Source organism: Musca autumnalis, unplaced genomic scaffold (assembly GCF_047663935.1).
Source record: "Musca autumnalis isolate F117 unplaced genomic scaffold, ASM4766393v1 scaffold_1, whole genome shotgun sequence".
NCBI lineage: Eukaryota > Metazoa > Arthropoda > Insecta > Diptera > Muscidae > Musca > Musca autumnalis.
In genome coordinates, this window is record NW_027411644.1 from 61,406,345 (window position 1) to 61,424,324 (window position 17,980).

At 34.3% G+C, this 17,980-nt stretch overlaps 1 protein-coding gene across 2 annotated transcripts; it reads right to left on the bottom strand.

Moving 5' to 3' along the window:
* Nucleotides 1-3,899: 3,899 nt before the first annotated feature.
* Nucleotides 3,900-12,971, bottom strand: LOC141390565 (pickpocket protein 28-like). Of its 2 annotated transcripts, none has more exons than XM_073963516.1 (3): nt 12,770-12,971; nt 6,329-6,795; nt 3,900-5,375 (listed from the first exon to the last, which is right to left on the bottom strand). In XM_073963516.1, the coding sequence occupies exons 2-3, from the start codon at nt 6,762-6,764 to the stop codon at nt 4,090-4,092; spliced, it is 1,722 nt and encodes a 573-aa protein (XP_073819617.1). In that variant the 5' UTR covers nt 6,765-6,795; nt 12,770-12,971; the 3' UTR covers nt 3,900-4,089. The 2 variants fall into 2 exon arrangements, with proteins under 2 accessions (XP_073819617.1, XP_073819616.1); XM_073963515.1 differs by lacking the exon at nt 12,770-12,971 and adding an exon at nt 6,996-7,041.
* Between the last annotated feature and the right edge of the window lie 5,009 nt (nt 12,972-17,980).

Below are 17,980 nucleotides of genomic sequence, written 5' to 3' on the forward strand. Positions count from 1 at the left end.
ATTTTGTTAAACTTGTGCTTTTTTGTTTTCAAATGCAAATGATTGAAACAGCTTCTCTTTTTTCAATGAATTACCAGCGACCCGAAACATTTTTGCAAGTATTCTACTTTCTGCGAGAAATTATGCATTTAGTGGAATGATATGGAAACATTCAAATTGAAAATCTAACGAGTTTTCATTCATGTTTTCCAAAATATTCAATCAAATGTGAAAAATTAATAGTTTTTTAAATTCCAATAATTTATAGACATTTCCTTGTTTTGTTTACATTTACGTTGACACTAAGGTTTACAAACAAAAACAAATTCCTTTGTGGTTGTTGTTCGAGTTGTATTTGTTGTAGTATTAACTTTACCTTGTATTTGTTCTACCATGGATTTCGTAAAACGAAATCATTTAATATGCATATGTAAATTGGACTTATGCTGGATTTAGCAAATCCAGTCGATTTATGCCATGTTCATACTAGCATTTTAATCACGTTGTTCGCTCTCATAATTAAGTACACGAATTAACCCTTTCATACGACATAGTACATAATTTATAGCAACATGATTCATATTTTCATACTTTTTATTTACTGATTTTAAAGAAAGAAAGAAAACGAGTAAAATTAATGGATATGAATTGAAAATATATTTGCCCTTCTTTCGGATATATATTTAATTATTATTATTATTATTTTCATTAATGTTTTCTATTTTATCTCAGAATTTTAGTGTTTTCAGAACATTTTTTATTTTTCTATTTTCAAAATTAACGAGAGAGACTCCTGCCAAAATAACTTTTTGGTATACAGACTTTCTGGCTGGCACTTGATTTTTGTTTCTAAATTTGTACGCGAATTTGAAACGATGGACAAGAAATGCAACTGCAATGAAAGAGAATACAAAATTTGTTATGATTTGAATGTGTACTAGTCGTTAAGCCGCTTACTTTTCATTCACGTTTTGCAGTTTTTCTAAAAATGTTTGGGTTTTTAATAAATTTTTAAATTTTGTATTTTTCCTGTCATAACTAATTTATTTCGACAAATTCTCTCATTTGTTAGAGATGGGACATATTTTATCGTCGTTCTGAGAGTAATCTGAATTGAATAATGTACAAAAATCGTTCTTCGTTCTCTAAATTTTGTATGGAAAATGAAGTAATTACATCGTAATTTGGGTTCGAACAACGAATAGAGAGCGAATTAGCCTTAGTATGAACAAGGCATTATGTAGTCATTTCCATACAATAAGTCTGTACGATAACCCAAAAGTTTATATAAATTTTGTAAAAACTTTTACAAAATGCTGTTCGATAACAAACTTGTAAAGTAAAAGAGAGCGAATTTGGAGAGAATGGTGAGAGACTTTTGTTACTGAGAACTTACAAGTTTTTGCAAGCAAAGTTTTCCTTGTAAGAATTTGCAAGTTTGATCAGCTGATCTAAATTCGAATGTTTTGTGGCGGACATTGCAATTCTTGGCAAAAACATAAACAAACATTTGGTTATTAAAATAATTACAAGATAAAAAAGAGAAGATATAACTATATAAATTATGGAAAACGACTTATTTTGTAAAATAATTTATTTTGTAGTTTGTGATGACTGTTTTATTTCTAAGGCATCAAATCCCAGCAAAAAACGGCGCATCCATGGAGTAGGAGGAACACTAAGTAAGTGGACGGCTAGCCTTTAATTTATGATATGGAAAGATAATTATTTTTGTAGCAATGGATAATCAAATAATTTTCGTAAACAACCTTCGATTATTAAATTAAATCTTATCCGCCAAACTTCTTGTTTGTCAAATCAGCTGACTTCTCGCAAGTTTTTGCAAATTGTTGTTTGATAACATTCTGTAAATTTTTAGCTTCGAGAGAGTAAAATTAGTGGAGAGAAGTTACTGAGAACTTGCTGAGTACTTGCAAGCACTTTTTACTTGCGAAGTTATCGTACAGACCTTATGTCAGAAATAAAGCAGGAAAGCAAGGATTTTTATTTTATTTTTGTCGCAAGAATTTTTATTTCAACTGGATCTCGTGGAAACCATATAACACTGTCTACAACATGTTTTACAACATTGTTAAATAACAAATTTCCAAAATGTTGGTCCGATGGGCCCTCCGCGAAATGAAATCCTGGCTACGTCCCTGAACCAGGCGAAGCAGCTTATGTACCCAGGCCATGGTAGAATAAGAAAAGGTAGCAGCAATACACATCTGACTGAACTGGGTTGTAACGTTAGTGTCAAATTTTATATGACATTTTATACATTTATTTCTATTTCGATGTACATTAGGGACATATATTTTTTGAGAAAAAAATATATCATTCGGAAAAAACCATTTCCCAGAAAGACTTGTTTATATCAATGATATGTAACCTCCTCCAAGTTCGAACGAACTTGTAGAGGCGATACAACGTTTGTTAATATGTGAGGTATTTTGTTAAAATTTAAAAAAATAAAGCCCTAATAAACATGTGCTTCTTTGATTTCTAAAACAAAACATTGAAACAGCTTCTCCTTTTTCTGTGAATTTCCAGCGACCCCAAACTTTTCTGCAAGAATTCTACTTTCTGCGAGAATTTATGCATTTAGTGGAATGATGTGGAAACATAAAAATTGAAAATGTAACGAATTTTCATTAACGTTTTTTTTAATTCCAATAATTTATAGATATTTCCTTGTTTTGTTTACAAATACAACTGGCAGTAAGTCCCAATTTACATTAGGCGAGTTTACTTGCGGCAAGTCTCTGTTTGTAGGAGAGACACGTAAGGGGAATGGAAATGGAAAAAAAATTTTCGTACCGGCAATTTTCAGGCAATTCCTTTTATATTTTTCGTATTTGACATTATTTTCATTGCTTTGAAAACAAAACTTGTCGGAACAGAATTGCTTTGTATAAATGCAAGAGGCAAATTTAAAAGGGAACGAGAAAAATTGCCGCAAGTAAACTCGCCTAATGTAAATTGGGACTAACTTTACAAACAAAAACAAATGCCTTTGTGGTTGTTGTTCGAGTTGTATTTGTTGTAGTATTTACTTTACCTTATATTTGTTCTACCATGTACCCAGGCCGTTATTTCTGATACAGGACTTAAAGGAAAAGGGCAACCTAGTTCGAATGTGGCTTGGCTATTCTTTATTCTTTTTGCCAGAAATGACGATAATTATACTATGTTTATAATAATAATAATATAATAATTGTTCCACAAACATCCCAGATGGGTCTAGGGAGACTTCTCTCATATCAATGAGTGCACCCCGATTCATATTAGCTCAATGATATGGGACCTACTATTTATTGCCGAGTCCGAACGGCGTGTACTAAGACACCACTTGTAGAGAAGTTTTACAAGGCTGAAATACTCAGGAAATGTCGCCAACATTACTGAGGGGTATTATACTATGTTTACATTTACGAAATCCACTCGATTTCAACTGTCAATTCCATTGCTCAAACTTCAAGTGAAATCCAATCGATTTCAGATGAGTTTTCATTTGACGTATACTCAAAGGAATTGACAGTTGAAATCGAGTGGATTTCGTAAATGTAAACATAGTCTTAGACTATGTTTACATTGCTCAAACGTCAAGTGAAATCCAATCGATTTCAGATGAGTTTTCATTTGACGTATACTCAAAGGAATTGACAGATGAAATCGAGTGGATTTCGTAAATGTAAACATAGTCTTAAGGGGCCAAATACAATCGGTTCGTTGAGTGTCGCGTTAAAACAACCACATGAAAACTTTAAGAACAAACTTGGCATCATTAAGGCTAGGCGTATAAACATATAGGATCCTGCATTAAAGTAAACCCACACGGGAATCTAGCGACTACATATAAATCTTCTTAAATCTAGGACTAGCCTTCTACATTGACAAAATAAAAAAATAATCATAAATTGTTAGGCTTTTATGACTTTCACTTGAGTGACGTCTAATTTTATTTCATCATCTCTTCATTCTTTGTTACATTTGAATCTTTAGCTCTATTGGGAAGTCAGTAATCATTTACAGGGTTGTATTTACACCAATGTCATTGGCTGTTGTTACTGAATAAATTTTATTTTCACCCCATCCAGCGTTGTCTGATTAATTCATCTTCGATAACTGTGCCCATAGACGCAACGTGATGTGATAAAAAATCTCAATTACACTGAGCAACGAAAAACCCATAAATAGACCCATAACACCACCACAATTGGCAATAAAATCATAGAGGCCATACAATTCCGAACGTTTGGTGGTAATAAATTCATTATCTTTAAAATAGATGCTAAACGAGCCATATTCCCATTCCTCTTTAGCAACTTCCTCCAGTTCGTCATCAACTCCTTTATTCATGGCATTTAGGGTTCTCTCAACATCAAAATGACTCTGTGATATTTCCACATTATAATCCAACGAAGTACAGGCCGGTAGGCAATTACAATTGTCAATGTTCTCCGTGAACTGTTGGAGCATTAGCTTCTCTTCAGCTTCATCATAGCAGGAAATATCATTTTCCCGACACACCGGCATATCTCTTGTGCGAGGCATTGAGAATTTAACACAACCACATAGTTGGAGCGTGAAATTCGTCAAACATTCCAGTTCACAGTTTTTCTCGCTGTAGACCTTAAAGTAGCGCAATAGCCGTTCATTGGCCATATAACATTGACGCTTCTCGGGCCTGTATTTTGCTATACCCTCTGAAGTTGTCATCATATTTGGTAGCACCGCTATTGTCGTGGCTTCACTCATGGGTATGTGGAGGAAATGTCTCGACACCTGTGGCACATCATTGGGTGAATGTATCACTAGTTTATAACCCTGATCAAATACGCGACAACCATAGTCAATGTCGCCTTTGTAATTCGTTAGTACGGCTGATATGCCAGCTTTAATGCCGCTATTTAAAACTCTGGCCGGATATGAGTTGTGCAGATCTGTGTCTGGGGCATAACCCTCTTCTAGGGACCATGACAGCTTTCGTCTTAGAAAATAACTGTCATTGTGGGTATTCTCTATTTCAATATCTTGATATTGTACGGTGTCCTCACGATACAAATCGCTGGCATTTAGACCATTAAATGTAAAGCAAAGGCCTTCTTCAGTATAGGTTTTACGAAAATAACGTATACAATCGGTGTCGTCGGTGGTGTTTCCCAACCATTTACATTCCAGAATATTATCATTAAAGGCTGGTAACATTTTTTCCAATACCGAAATGTAGTCAAATGGTGGATAATCAAGAGATGGTTTCCCCTCATATTCGTAGGGATTACTAACGCAGACATGTAAAAGGGTTAGAAATTCTTCAATTTCTTCCGTTATATTTGGTGGAAATGATTTACGTTCATTGCAGAAATCGTCGAAGCGTTCCTTGTAGGTCATACCTGAGTGAAAGAGAAAAAAGAAAATGATTTTTATGTGTGAAAAGATTTATAAAGGGAGTTAAGATTTTCCATTGCCACATGTGGTATGTTAGAGCAAACGCCTCGATCCATAAGAAGCCTCTAGACGGCTGATTTTCTTGTTCCGCTTCATTTCTAACATAAGCTCTGTTCATTTACGTGCAAGAATCTTCAAGGTCTATCACTTTTTAATCGAAAAGTGTTCCTTTACTTGATGTAATGCTTGGCTTACATTTACGAAATCCACTCGATTTCATCTGTCAATTCCTTTGTGTATACGTCAAATGAAAACTCATCTGAAATCGATTGGATTTCATTTGACGTTTGAGCAATAGAATTGACAGTTAAAATCGAGTGGATTTCGTAAATTTAAACATAGTATAAGCATACAATTGATATGAGCGCAGTTAACAACTTTTGCAACTTTTTGCAATTTTTTGGTCTGTTACTTTACTTTGGAAAATGGTAAAACCGGCAAAAGTAGTAAAAGTTGTAAACTGTTCCCGAAAACTTTGCCCGTGTGACTACTGACAAAGTAAAGAACAATAAAAAATAAATAAATAAGAAAAGGGCAACCTAGTTTGATTTTGGATCGGCCTTCATTCTTTTTTTATTTTCATTATGTCAGAAATGAAGCGGAGAGAAAACCCCCAGACGGCTAGGCTTAGATTATGGGATGTATTCTAGACTGCAGACTGATAAGCATGTGTAGGCCTCGGCCCAAAAGAAGCAGGATATTATTTGAATTGACATTTGAAACCCAATGGGTTTATTAAATCAGGGTAAGTGTAAACGGCGTTATAAGCGGCTGTAAACCTAAAACAGATAAGAACACGGTGAGTACGCACTTTTACGAAAATGTGCGATACACATGCTCTCGCCGTGTTCATCTCTGATCTAAAACACAAAAAGAAAACAATTACCTCAACACTTACCCTCCTTTACCCCATGTTTACTTTCCGAGCAAATGGTTATTGCCGGAAATGGTATACTCCAGATATCTGTAGACCTCTCTGAAAAACTCACAATTACCGGTGTCTCGGTCCATTTCTCATAGATTTCCGTTATTGAATCAATACAAAAAAAGAACGATACACAAATTATAGCAATCCAAATAAAACGATCCATTGTTGGTCGCCGCTCGCCCAGATATCGAATTCCATGTATCGAGGTGTTCGAACAATAATCGTAGAAACGTTCTTTTGAAAATTTCGAACATGATAGGTTTTTGTTGGCATGACGGCTTTTGGGTCTAGCTGGTGCTGCAATAACTGTATTGTTATTCTTTTTTGGTAGCAACGGTGGCGCCGTTTCGGTTTTTACTCCACTTAGAGGTATACTTTCGAAATGGTTATCCAATGTAGTTTCCATGATGTTATAGATTGGGGATTCTTCTTTGAGTCTGAAACGAAATTTTTAAAAAGAATTTTAATTAATTTGGAGAGATTTCTCTTTAACTGATGGAATAACGTTTAGAAATCATTCATTTAAAGAAGACCTTTTGGAGGTACTTTATTAGCCATACTAAGGGATTACAAACCCACATTGACTGTGGTTGTCGCAAATTTGATCAGGGTTATAAGAGACATTTCCTCCACATACCTATGAGTGAAGAGACCACAATTGCGATGCTACCCAATATGATGACAACTTCAGAGGGTAAAGCTTCAGAAGCGTCAATAGCCGATTCGGCGAATTGGTACAACAAAGCAACTTTTGCCGTAACATAAGGTCTGTACGATAACTTCGCAAGTGAAAAGTACTCAGCAAGTTCTCAGATCCGTCTCTCCACCAATTTTACTCTCTCGAAGCTAAAAATGTGCAGATTGTTATCGAACAGCAATTTGCAAAAACTTGCAAGAAGTCAGGTGATTTGAAGAAGTTGGCGGAAAATGTTAAATATATAAATAAATAATAAAATAAAAAAGTAGACACCACAAACTACAAAATAAGTTATTTTATTTACATTATCGTTTTCCATAATTTATTTAATAATTTTTCCCTTTTTATTTCTATTTATTTTAATAAGCAAACGTTTGTTTATGTTTTTGCCAAGAAGCCCGCCACAAAACATTCGAATTTAAATCAGCTGATCAAACTTGCAAGTTCTTACAAGAAAAATTTTCCTTGCAAAAACTTGTAAACAAAACTCTCCAAAGCTCTCCAAAATTCTCTCACTATTGTCTCTAAATTAGCTCTCTTTTACTTTACAAGTTTGTTATCGAACAGCATTTTGTAAAAGTTTGTGCAAATTTGTACAAACTTTTGGGTTATCGTACAGACCTATAATATGTCAACATTTGTAAAGAAAATCAATTCGCCTTGGCTCTTAAATTTGCAGCGAATTTGCTTCGACCAATCAGAACAAGATGTATGTTTACATTTCGCAATTACAACAATTTGTTTTGACATTTCATGTTCAATCAGCTGGCGTGAGTCGGCTACCTTATTCCATGGCACAATAATACAGGTACAGCGGCAAAAACAGCTGATCTTCATACCAGTTGTCAAAATGCATTATTGTGAATAAAATCACATACATAATGTAAACAAGCAATTCACAGTAATGCATTATTGTGAGCAAATTTGACGTTTGGTATGATTTCATGTAACACCTTCTTATTCCACCATGCCTTATTCAATGTGCCTTGGTCAATAGCTGTATGTTTTTACGTGATAATAAGTGTGTCTGCATACTCGATAATTTCTAATAATTATTACAAGTGTTTCTAAAACTGACAGTTGTATAAAGAAAAGATTGCTGAAAATTTTGTTTCAGCAACATTTAGTAAGTACGAGGACAAACCTATTTAATAATAATTATTACTAATGTTGCAGATTTTGACAGCTGTATAAGGGAAAAGTTGCTGAAAAAAGACACACCTAATATGCCTGTCCGTGTACTCGATAATTTGTAATAATTTTTACAAATGTTTCAAATTTTGACAGATGTATAAAGGAAAAGTTGCTGAAAAATTTGTCTCAGCAACATTTATGGCCTGTTCCCGTACTTTATAAAGTGGTAAAAGTCGTAAACGATTTTCATACAAAATTTTGTGTACGGGAACGCAAAATGTGAAAAAGTGGTAAAAATTGTAAAAACTTTTTAGTTCTGGAACAGAGCTTTAGTAAGCAAAAAGACACACCTAATGTTATACTAATATGTCCCAATTTACATTAGGCGAGTTTACTTGCGGCAATTGTCAGTTTGTGGGTGAGAGAGGGTATTGAGAGGCAAAGGGTTACCATATACCTCACCTCTCTCTCCATCAAACTGACAATTGCCGCAAGTAAACTCGCCTAATGTAAATTGGGACTATGTGCTCTGTTCCCATGGTGTAAGAAAGAAGGTGATTCTTGCAGTTCTGGAACAGACCAAATAATAGCAACCTATGTCTTCATTTGCTGTCAAAACATATTTTTAATCAAAAATAAATAACAAATATTTCGCTTCTATAAAAAATATCTGTGTACAACATCTTTGTTTAAGCTTGGCGAATAATATTTTAACGTTTTCTTCTAACTTTTGTGGATATTTCGCGCAAAAAAATTTTGACAGCAAATGAAGACTACAACCTAACGTCAACTATTGGATCACCTTGTTAAATTCGCCTTGCTCTGTTCCTTTACGTGCCTGAGGTTACCATTTCTTACCATTTTTGACCTGTAAAGTGTTCCCTTACTTTTGATAGCATACAATTTATATGATAGCAGTTTACCACTTTTACCATTTTCTGCCACTGTTACCATTTTTAAAAGTAAAGGAACAGACCAATGTTCAATGGACGGCACTTGCGTTATTTTACCCTGCGTTTACACATGACAGGACAGTTGAGTACATGTATTAGGTGTGTACGATAACTTTCCCAGCAAGAATTACTCAGTCAGTTCCAGCAACCTCTCTCAGTGAATTTTACTCTCTCAAGCAAGAAAAATTGCAGAAAGTTATCGAACAGCATTTTGCAAAAACTCGCAAGAAAGTCAGCTGTTTCCGAAAATGTATGAAATTTGATTTTGTTTCTTTTGATATTTTAAACCAAACGGAACAAAAACATACATTTTAAAATTGCATTTTACTTATTTAATGCTTTAATCCTATCCACAATCTAAAAAAATGTGCAATTGTGAAATTTTCTTGGTCAAAAATGTTAACATTTCGAGTTGTTTACATTGAACAGGTGACTAAAAGTCAGCTGATCAGACTTGCAAGTTTTTGCGGGACAAATTTTCCCAGCAAAAATTTGCAAGTTCTCAGTCACAAAACTCTCAAAAATTTCTCCAAACTCGCTCTCTTTTGCTGGATAATTTTGTTATCGAACAGCATTCAGTAAAAATTTGTACGAATTTGTACAAATTATTGGGTTATCGTACACACCTATTGATTGTCAAAACCACAAAACTTGCCTGTGTGACGTAGGCGTCCAGACAACTGCAAAAACAGTTGTAAACTTATGAATGAAAATCGTCGATTTCCTTTTGTTTTCCGTTCACATATTTTCTTTTTGTTCGTGTTCTTTTGTTTTCAACACATTTCAATTATTTGGTTTGTTCCAGAACTGCAAGAATCTACTAATTCTTACTATTTTTTCCGATAACATAAAGGAAAACATGTTATCGTAGTAAAAAATAGTAGCTTCTTGCAGGTTCTGGAACAAAGCAATTATTTCACACATTGTTACAAAAACGTCAACAATTTGTTAACCCTACTGTCTGTGAAAAAAAATTATGGACAGCTGAGAGACAGCCGAAAAATGTATGTATGTGTTAGTAAATCAGTGTTGTATTTGCAGACAGTCTGTCTTGTGTAAACGCCTAGTTAAGGTCTGCAGCGAGAATAGGTCTGTTCGATAACTTGGCAAGTAAAAAGTTCTTGCAAATCGCTATAGTGTGGAGCGGGACTTACATTTCTGGTAAAACCGGTCACGAGAGAGCAATTCTGACAGTTTTCTCTTTTACCACTTTTACAATTAAAAAGTAATGGAACAAAGCTTATAGGTCATTTAGATATGACTTCATTAGCCGGATTTAAGGCGAGAACACAATGGATTTTTGTTGCTTATTTTTTCCGCCTCGCTTCAAAGCGCAAAAATGAAATTGTACTCTTTTCAATAGGACAGACTACAACGAAGCGAGGCTTCAGGCCACAAAGTTGAAAATTTTTGAACTTTTGAATTCTTCGCCTGGCTTCATTTTTGAAATTTCGTTTCGACATTCAATTTAATATAAACACGTGTTCAATATGAAAAATAGAATTTGGTTGTAATTGTTATGTTCGGTAATAACTATTTACGAACAATTCATATTAAAAAATTGAATTTTATTGGATATATTAAAATAATTATGTTTATAGCGCCCATGAATTTTACGCTTCGATGTGTGATACCAAGAAATAAGCGGCCTAGTAAAGAAATACGCTAAGCAGGAAAATTAACCTAAGAGCTGACTGTGTTCTCACCTTTAGTGCATTATCAGGTTTTATTTGCTAAATCCGGTCAAAATCTACCAGATTTGTCATACAAAAATAAATCCTCGTATTGGGTGGATTTATTTTAAATCCGGCAAAAATCCTCGTATACAACTCTGTTTTTTGCAACATGTTGCTAGAAAATACAAAAAGTTGCAAGCTGGGACAAGAAACAAGCAAAGACATAAATACAACACGATAAGACATTTTTTTGCTATCATTCTTCAGTGAATGGCTTTTGAATTTAACATATGCTAAGTTTACATTTACGAAATCCACTCGATTTCGTCTGTCAATTCCATACATGGTATAAGTAAAGAGGTAGATTTAAATGAAAAAAATGTATAGAACCCTTGTTTTTCTTGAATTCCTAAAACTTCAAAATAAAAGCAACAAGTCGGTTTGTTTACAATGCATTTTTGAGCATTTTATAAAAAACGCGAAAAATGAATGAAGAGTTAAGTTTTTTCCACATAATCGAGTTGTGAATATGATAAACTGATTGTTTCAATGCAAATCTCACCAATTTCTTCCATACAAATGGTCTAAAAACAATATTAAAAGTCATTGAATTCGATTGTTTTTAAAATTGTTTGGCATATTATTCAAACACCACACACACATACACAGTTTGTTTATATTGCTTTGAAGTTTTAGGCATACTCGAATGAAAAAAATTAAATTGACATAAAGCTTTGGCTAACCTTTCTTATTAAACCATGATTCCATAGCTCAAACGTCAAATGAAATCTCATCTGAAATCCATTGGATTTCAATTGACGTTTAACCTATGGATTTGACAGATCAAATCAAGTGGATTTCGTAAATGTAAACATAGCAATAATGTTATATCACGATATGGTGAAATAACATTTTTTTCTTTTATACATTTTTACGTATTTAACCGAATTTACCGATACAATTGACATAGAATTATTCTTGAATAGATCCTTGAATTCATAAATTTCGTTTCTGATACCATTACATGAAATGTTCCTCCTTGGTTACGATTTTGAATTAACTGCAACCTGTTAAGGGTAATGTTTCTATACAAAGTTTCGTAAACATTTTTTTGTTGAATGCATTTTGTCTAGTCTTAGTTGTATTTATGTCTTTGAAACAAGGTAGATGCATCGGTGAATTGATATTACAAAAATAATTTAAAATTTCAAAACTTGTAAAGGATACGAAAAAAATAAATTTGATTTGATATACAAAGATGAGATGAAAGATGCTCATTACTTAGCATTAGTAGCATAATGTGCTAACATATTCAATATTAAACAATAAATTTGTAATTTGCCGTATGTTTTTTGAGACGAGTTCAATTTACGACAACTTCTTCTGACGTTTCCAATTCGATCGGATGGGCTGATGCATCTACCTTGGTAATTGTGCTGTGAACAAAAATCAGCTGATTGAAATTTAAATCCTCCAAAAAGATATACCTTTTGCAATGAGATTTGTACCGGATTTATTAAATGCAGTTGAGGATTTACAAATTTTGACATTTAAAATTATTTTTGCTGTAGCAATTCACTTTGTTTCTTGTGCCAGCTTGAACTTTTTGTATTTTCTAGCAACATGTTGAAAAAAACAGAGTTGTATACGAGGATTTATGCCAGATTTAAAACAAATCCACTAAATACATTTTAGCTGGATTTAGCTAATAAAACCTGATAATGTGCTAAATCCGGCTTATGAATTAATGGGCTATAATAGTACGTTTATATATAACCGGATTTAACAAACCCACTGGATTTCAAATGACAATTCCCTGGCGTATAAGTCAAATAAATCCTCATTAAGAAGGTTAACCCTGCAAAAGGCTATAATATAAACATGGCCTAAGTTTACTTTGTTTACATTGTGAGCACGTTTCAACTAGGTTTACGTGAACGTTGTAACTTACATTTCACAGTTTTTTTTTTTTTGCTTGAAAAATTAAAAAATAGATCACTGATCTTAATTACTTCACATTCAACTTTATTTCGTTTATAAATTCGCGTTTAACTTTTAATTAATGTTATTAATTAGCCGTTTAAGAAAAACCGCTTCACCACAACCGACCGACCAAACAAACATTTGTTGTGGTGTACGTCAAATGTTTTACTACTGACGCTGGGCATTTTGCAAATTTTGGACGCTTTTGCCAAAACAAAAAAGACTCCTCGATGGAGTCTCATCAAACATTTCTCACATATACACACATATGTATGTATAAGTCCAATCATAAAAAAGTAGAGGAGAGATCTCCCTTTATGGCCAACATGTTCATTCATTAAGAAAATACAGACATCAGTGGCTATAATTATAGCATTATTTCAATGTTTTACCGGAGTAGGTTTTATGCTAAAGTAATTAAAATGACAACCGCCCCATTGGAATTAGACATACATAAGGCCATGTTTATGTTATAGCCTTTTGCAGGGTTAAACTTCTTAATGAGGTTTTATTTGAAGTATACGCAAAGGAGTTGACATTTGAAACCCAGTGGGTTTGTTAAATACGGTTATAATACAATACTTTAAACACCATGAGTAACAGCATGGGATTCGAGAGCGTATGTACAAATTTTCATGTGACGTATACGTCACATATGTAAATTTGGCGGCATAACGACAGTGCAGCGTTTGTTCATCTTTGATGTATTGCGCGGCCATACAAACAAACCAGACTTTATTCTCTCTTCACCAATGTCAGCCGGTTTTTATAAACACAGTGACATTATTCCCGCATGAATTCTCTCTTATATTATTTGGCCAACTGTGACCACTACATTGTTTATAAAGTGAAGAGAGAAAAGAAAAAGGCAATGTCATAGTGTTCTCATTAGAAAATATCAACAAATTCAATGAAGTGGAAGAAAGAGTTAAATAAAAAAAAAAAATGAGAGGGGATCGAAGTACAGTTTTAATTGGCGGCAAAAACATGAAAAGAAAACATCACTTCTCACCTACCAAGAATGGAAACAATCATTAACACGATAATTGTGATCACTTCTGCCAATTGGTGTAATTTGTGTAAGGCTACGTTTACATTACCTCTCTTTATTGTAATAATTATTCGGTGTTTTCATTTGCCAGAATTTGCCGCCAATAATTTCTTGCAATGAAATTGATTTTCAATAAAAGAAATGATATATTTTTGTACATATCTATGAAGTCACCCAAAATGAAATAATCTATTTGAGTGGCTATTCTTGAAAAAAAAATAAATAAAAATAAATAAATCTTAATACGTGTGTGTCCATATGTTGTTCTTTTGGTTTGTTTGAAAACATGTTTTTGTTTTTTATTCGCCTGCAATTGTTTGTTTGCAGGGCAACAATATCATAATGAGTTTGGCAAAAAAACAAAATTCGGGAACAAAAACAAAGAAGAACACCACCAAGGGAGATGGGTGTGTGCGTATATCTATGTGTATAGTATGTGTTTGCTGATGGAATATTTAAATTATGACCAGAGTTTCTATAGAATTAAAAAAATAAAACATACATTTCAATTCTGGGGTATACTGGTGGTAGAATTTATAGCACAGTTCGAGTGGGGGTCACAATAATGCTTCGATAGACCCTTTCTGAAAGAGAAAGTTCTTCTTTAGACACTTTCTGAAAGATAGGGTGATTCTATAGACACTTTCTGAAACAAAGGTTGCTCCTATAGACCCTTTCGCAAAAAAAGGGTGCTTCTATAGACTCTTTCGGAAAGAAAGGGTGCTTTTATAAACCATTTCGGAAAGAAAGGGTACTTCTAAAGACCATTTCGGAAAGAAAATGTGCTTTTACAAACCATTTCGTAAAGAAAGGATGCTTTTATAAACCATTTCGGAAAGAAAGGATGCTTTTATAAATCATTTCGGAAAGAATGGGTGCTTTTATAAACCATTTCGGAAAGAATGGGTGCTTTTATAAACCATTTCGAAAAGAAAGGGTGCTTTTATAAACCATTTCGGAAAGAAAGGGTGCTTCTAAAGACCATTTCGGAAAGAAAGGATGCTTCTAAAGACCATTTCGGAATTAAAGGTTGCTTCTATAGACCATTTCGGAAAGAAAGGATGCTTCTAAAGACCATTTCGGAATGAAAGGTTGCTTCTATAGACCATTTCGGAATGAAAGGGTGCTTTTATAAACCATTTCGGAAAGAAAGGGTGCTTTTATAAACCATTTCGGAAAGAAAGGGTACTTCTAAAGACCATTTCGGAAAGAATGGGTGCTTCTAAAGACCATTTCGGAAAGAAAGGGTGCTTTTATAAACCATTTCGGAAAGAAAGGGTACTTCTAAAGACCATTTCGCAAAGAAAGGGTGCTTCTAAAGACCATTTCGGAAAGAAAGGGTGCTTCTAAAGACCATTTCGGAATGAAAGGTTGCTTCTATAGACCATTTCGGAAAGAAAGGGTGCTTTTATAAACCATTTCGGAAAGAAAGGGTACTTCTAAAGACCATTTCGGAAAGAAAGGGTGCTTTTATAAACCATTTCGGAAAGAAAGGGTGCTTCTAAAGACCATTTCGGAAAGAAAGGATGCTTCTAAAGACCATTTCGGAATGAAAGGTTGCTTCTAAAGACCATTTCGGAAAGAAAGGATGCTTCTAAAGACCATTTCGGAATGAAAGGTTGCTTCTATAGACCATTTCGGAATGAAAGGGTGCTTTTATAAACCATTTCGGAAAGAAAGGGTGCTTTTATAAACCATTTCGGAAAGAAAGGGTACTTCTAAAGACCATTTCGGAAAGAATGGGTGCTTCTAAAGACCATTTCGGAAAGAAAGGGTGCTTTTATAAACCATTTCGGAAAGAAAGGGTACTTCTAAAGACCATTTCGGAAAGAAAGGGTGCTTCTAAAGACCATTTCGGAAAGAAAGGGTGCTTTTATAAACCATTTCGGAAAGAAAGGGTACTTCTAAAGACCATTTCGGAAAGAAAGGGTGCTTCTAAAGACCATTTCGGAAAGAAAGGATGCTTCTAAAGACCATTTCGGAATTAAAGGTTGCTTCTATAGACCATTTCGGAAAGAAAGGATGCTTCTAAAGACCATTTCGGAATGAAAGGTTGCTTCTATAGACCATTTCGGAATGAAAGGGTGCTTTTATAAACCATTTCGGAAAGAAAGGGTGCTTTTATAAACCATTTCGGAAAGAAAGGGTACTTCTAAAGACCATTTCGGAAAGAATGGGTGCTTCTAAAGACCATTTCGGAAAGAAAGGGTGCTTTTATAAACCATTTCGGAAAGAAAGGGTACTTCTAAAGACCATTTCGGAAAGAATGGGTGCTTCTAAAGACCATTTCGGAAAGAAAGGGTGCTTTTATAAACCATTTCAAAAAGAAAGGGTACTTCTAAAGACCATTTCGGAAAGAAAGGGTGCTTCTATAGTCCATTTCGGAAAGAAAGGGTGCTTTTATAAACCATTTCGGAAAGAAAGGTTACTTCTAAAGACCATTTCGGAAAGAAAGGGTGCTTTTATAAACCATTTCGGAAAGAAAGGGTGCTTCTAAAGACCATTTCGGAAAGAAAGGATGCTTCTAAAGACCATTTCGGAATGAAAGGTTGCTTCTAAAGACCATTTCGGAAAGAAAGGATGCTTCTAAAGACCATTTCGGAATGAAAGGTTGCTTCTATAGACCATTTCGGAATGAAAGGGTGCTTTTATAAACCATTTCGGAAAGAAAGGCTGCTTTTATAAACCATTTCGGAAAGAAAGGGTACTTCTAAAGACCATTTCGGAAAGAAAGGGTACTTCTAAAGACCATTTCGGAAAGAAAGGGTGCTTTTATAAACCATTTCGGAAAGAAAGGGTACTTCTAAAGACCATTTCGGAAAGAAAGGGTACTTCTAAAGACCATTTCGGAAAGAATGGGTGCTTTTATAAACCATTTCGGAAAGAAAGGGTGCTTTTATAAACCATTTCGGAAAGAAAGGGTGCTTTTATAAACCATTTCGGAAAGAAAGGGTGCTTTTATATACCATTTCGGAAAGAAAGGGTGCTTTTATAAACCATTTCGGAAAGAAAGGGTGCTTTTATATACCATTTCGGAAAGAAAGGGTGCTTTTATAAACCATTTCGGAAAGAAAGGGTGCTTTTATAAACCATTTCGGAAAGAAAGGGTGCTTTTATAAACCATTTCGGAAAGAAAGGGTGCTTTATAAACCATTTCGGAAAGAAAGGGTGCTTTTACAAACCATTTCTGAAAGAAAGGGTGCTTTTATATAGACCAGAAAGGGTGCTTTTATAAACCATTTCGGAAAGAAAGGGTGCTTTTATAAACCATTTCGGAAAGAAAGGGTGCTTTTATAAACCATTTCGGAAAGAAAGGGTGCTTTTATAAACCATTTCGGAAAGAAAGGGTGCTTTTATAAACCATTTCGGAAAGAAAGGGTGCTTTTATAAACCATTTCGGAAAGAAAGGGTGCTTTTATAAACCATTTCGGAAAGAAAGGGTGCTTTTATAAACCATTTCGGAAAGAAAGGGTGCTTTTATAAACCATTTCGGAAAGAAAGGGTGCTTTTATAAACCATTTCGGAAAGAAAGGGTGCTTTTATAAACCATTTCGGAAAGAAAGGGTGCTTTTATAAACCATTTCGGAAAGAAAGGGTGCTTCTAAAGACCATTTCGGAAAGAAAGGATGCTTCTAAAGACCATTTCGGAATGAAAGGTTGCTTCTATAGACCATTTCGGAATGAAAGGTTGCTTCTATAGACCATTTCGGAAAGAAAGGGTGCTTTTAAAAACCATTTCGGAAAGAAAGGGCACTTCTAAAGACCATTTCGAAAAGAAAGGGTACTTCTAAAGACCATTTCGGAAAGAAAGGGTGCTTCTAAAGACCATTTCGGAAAGAAAGGGTGCTTTTATAAACCATTTCGGAAAGAAAGGGTGCTTTTATAAATCATTTCGGAAAGAAAGGGTGCTTTTATAAACCATTTCGGAAAGAAAGGGTGCTTTTATAAACCATTTCGGAAAGAAAGGGTGCTTTTATAAATCATTTCGGAAAGAAAGGGTGCTTTTATAAACCATTTCGGAAAGAAAGGGTGCTTTTATAAACCATTTCGGAAAGAAAGGGTGCTTTTATAAATCATTTCGGAAAGAAAGGGTGCTTTTATAAACCATTTCGGAAAGAAAGGGTGCTT

Coding starts and splice junctions, on each gene's coding strand:
- LOC141390565 (XM_073963516.1), bottom strand. CDS start 6,764: ATGGAAACTACATTGGATAACCATTTCGAAAGTATACCTCTAAGTGGA. Junction 5,376..6,328: donor TAAACATGGGGTAAAGGAGG/GTAAGTGTTGAG, acceptor TCTTTCACTCAG/GTATGACCTACAAGGAACGC.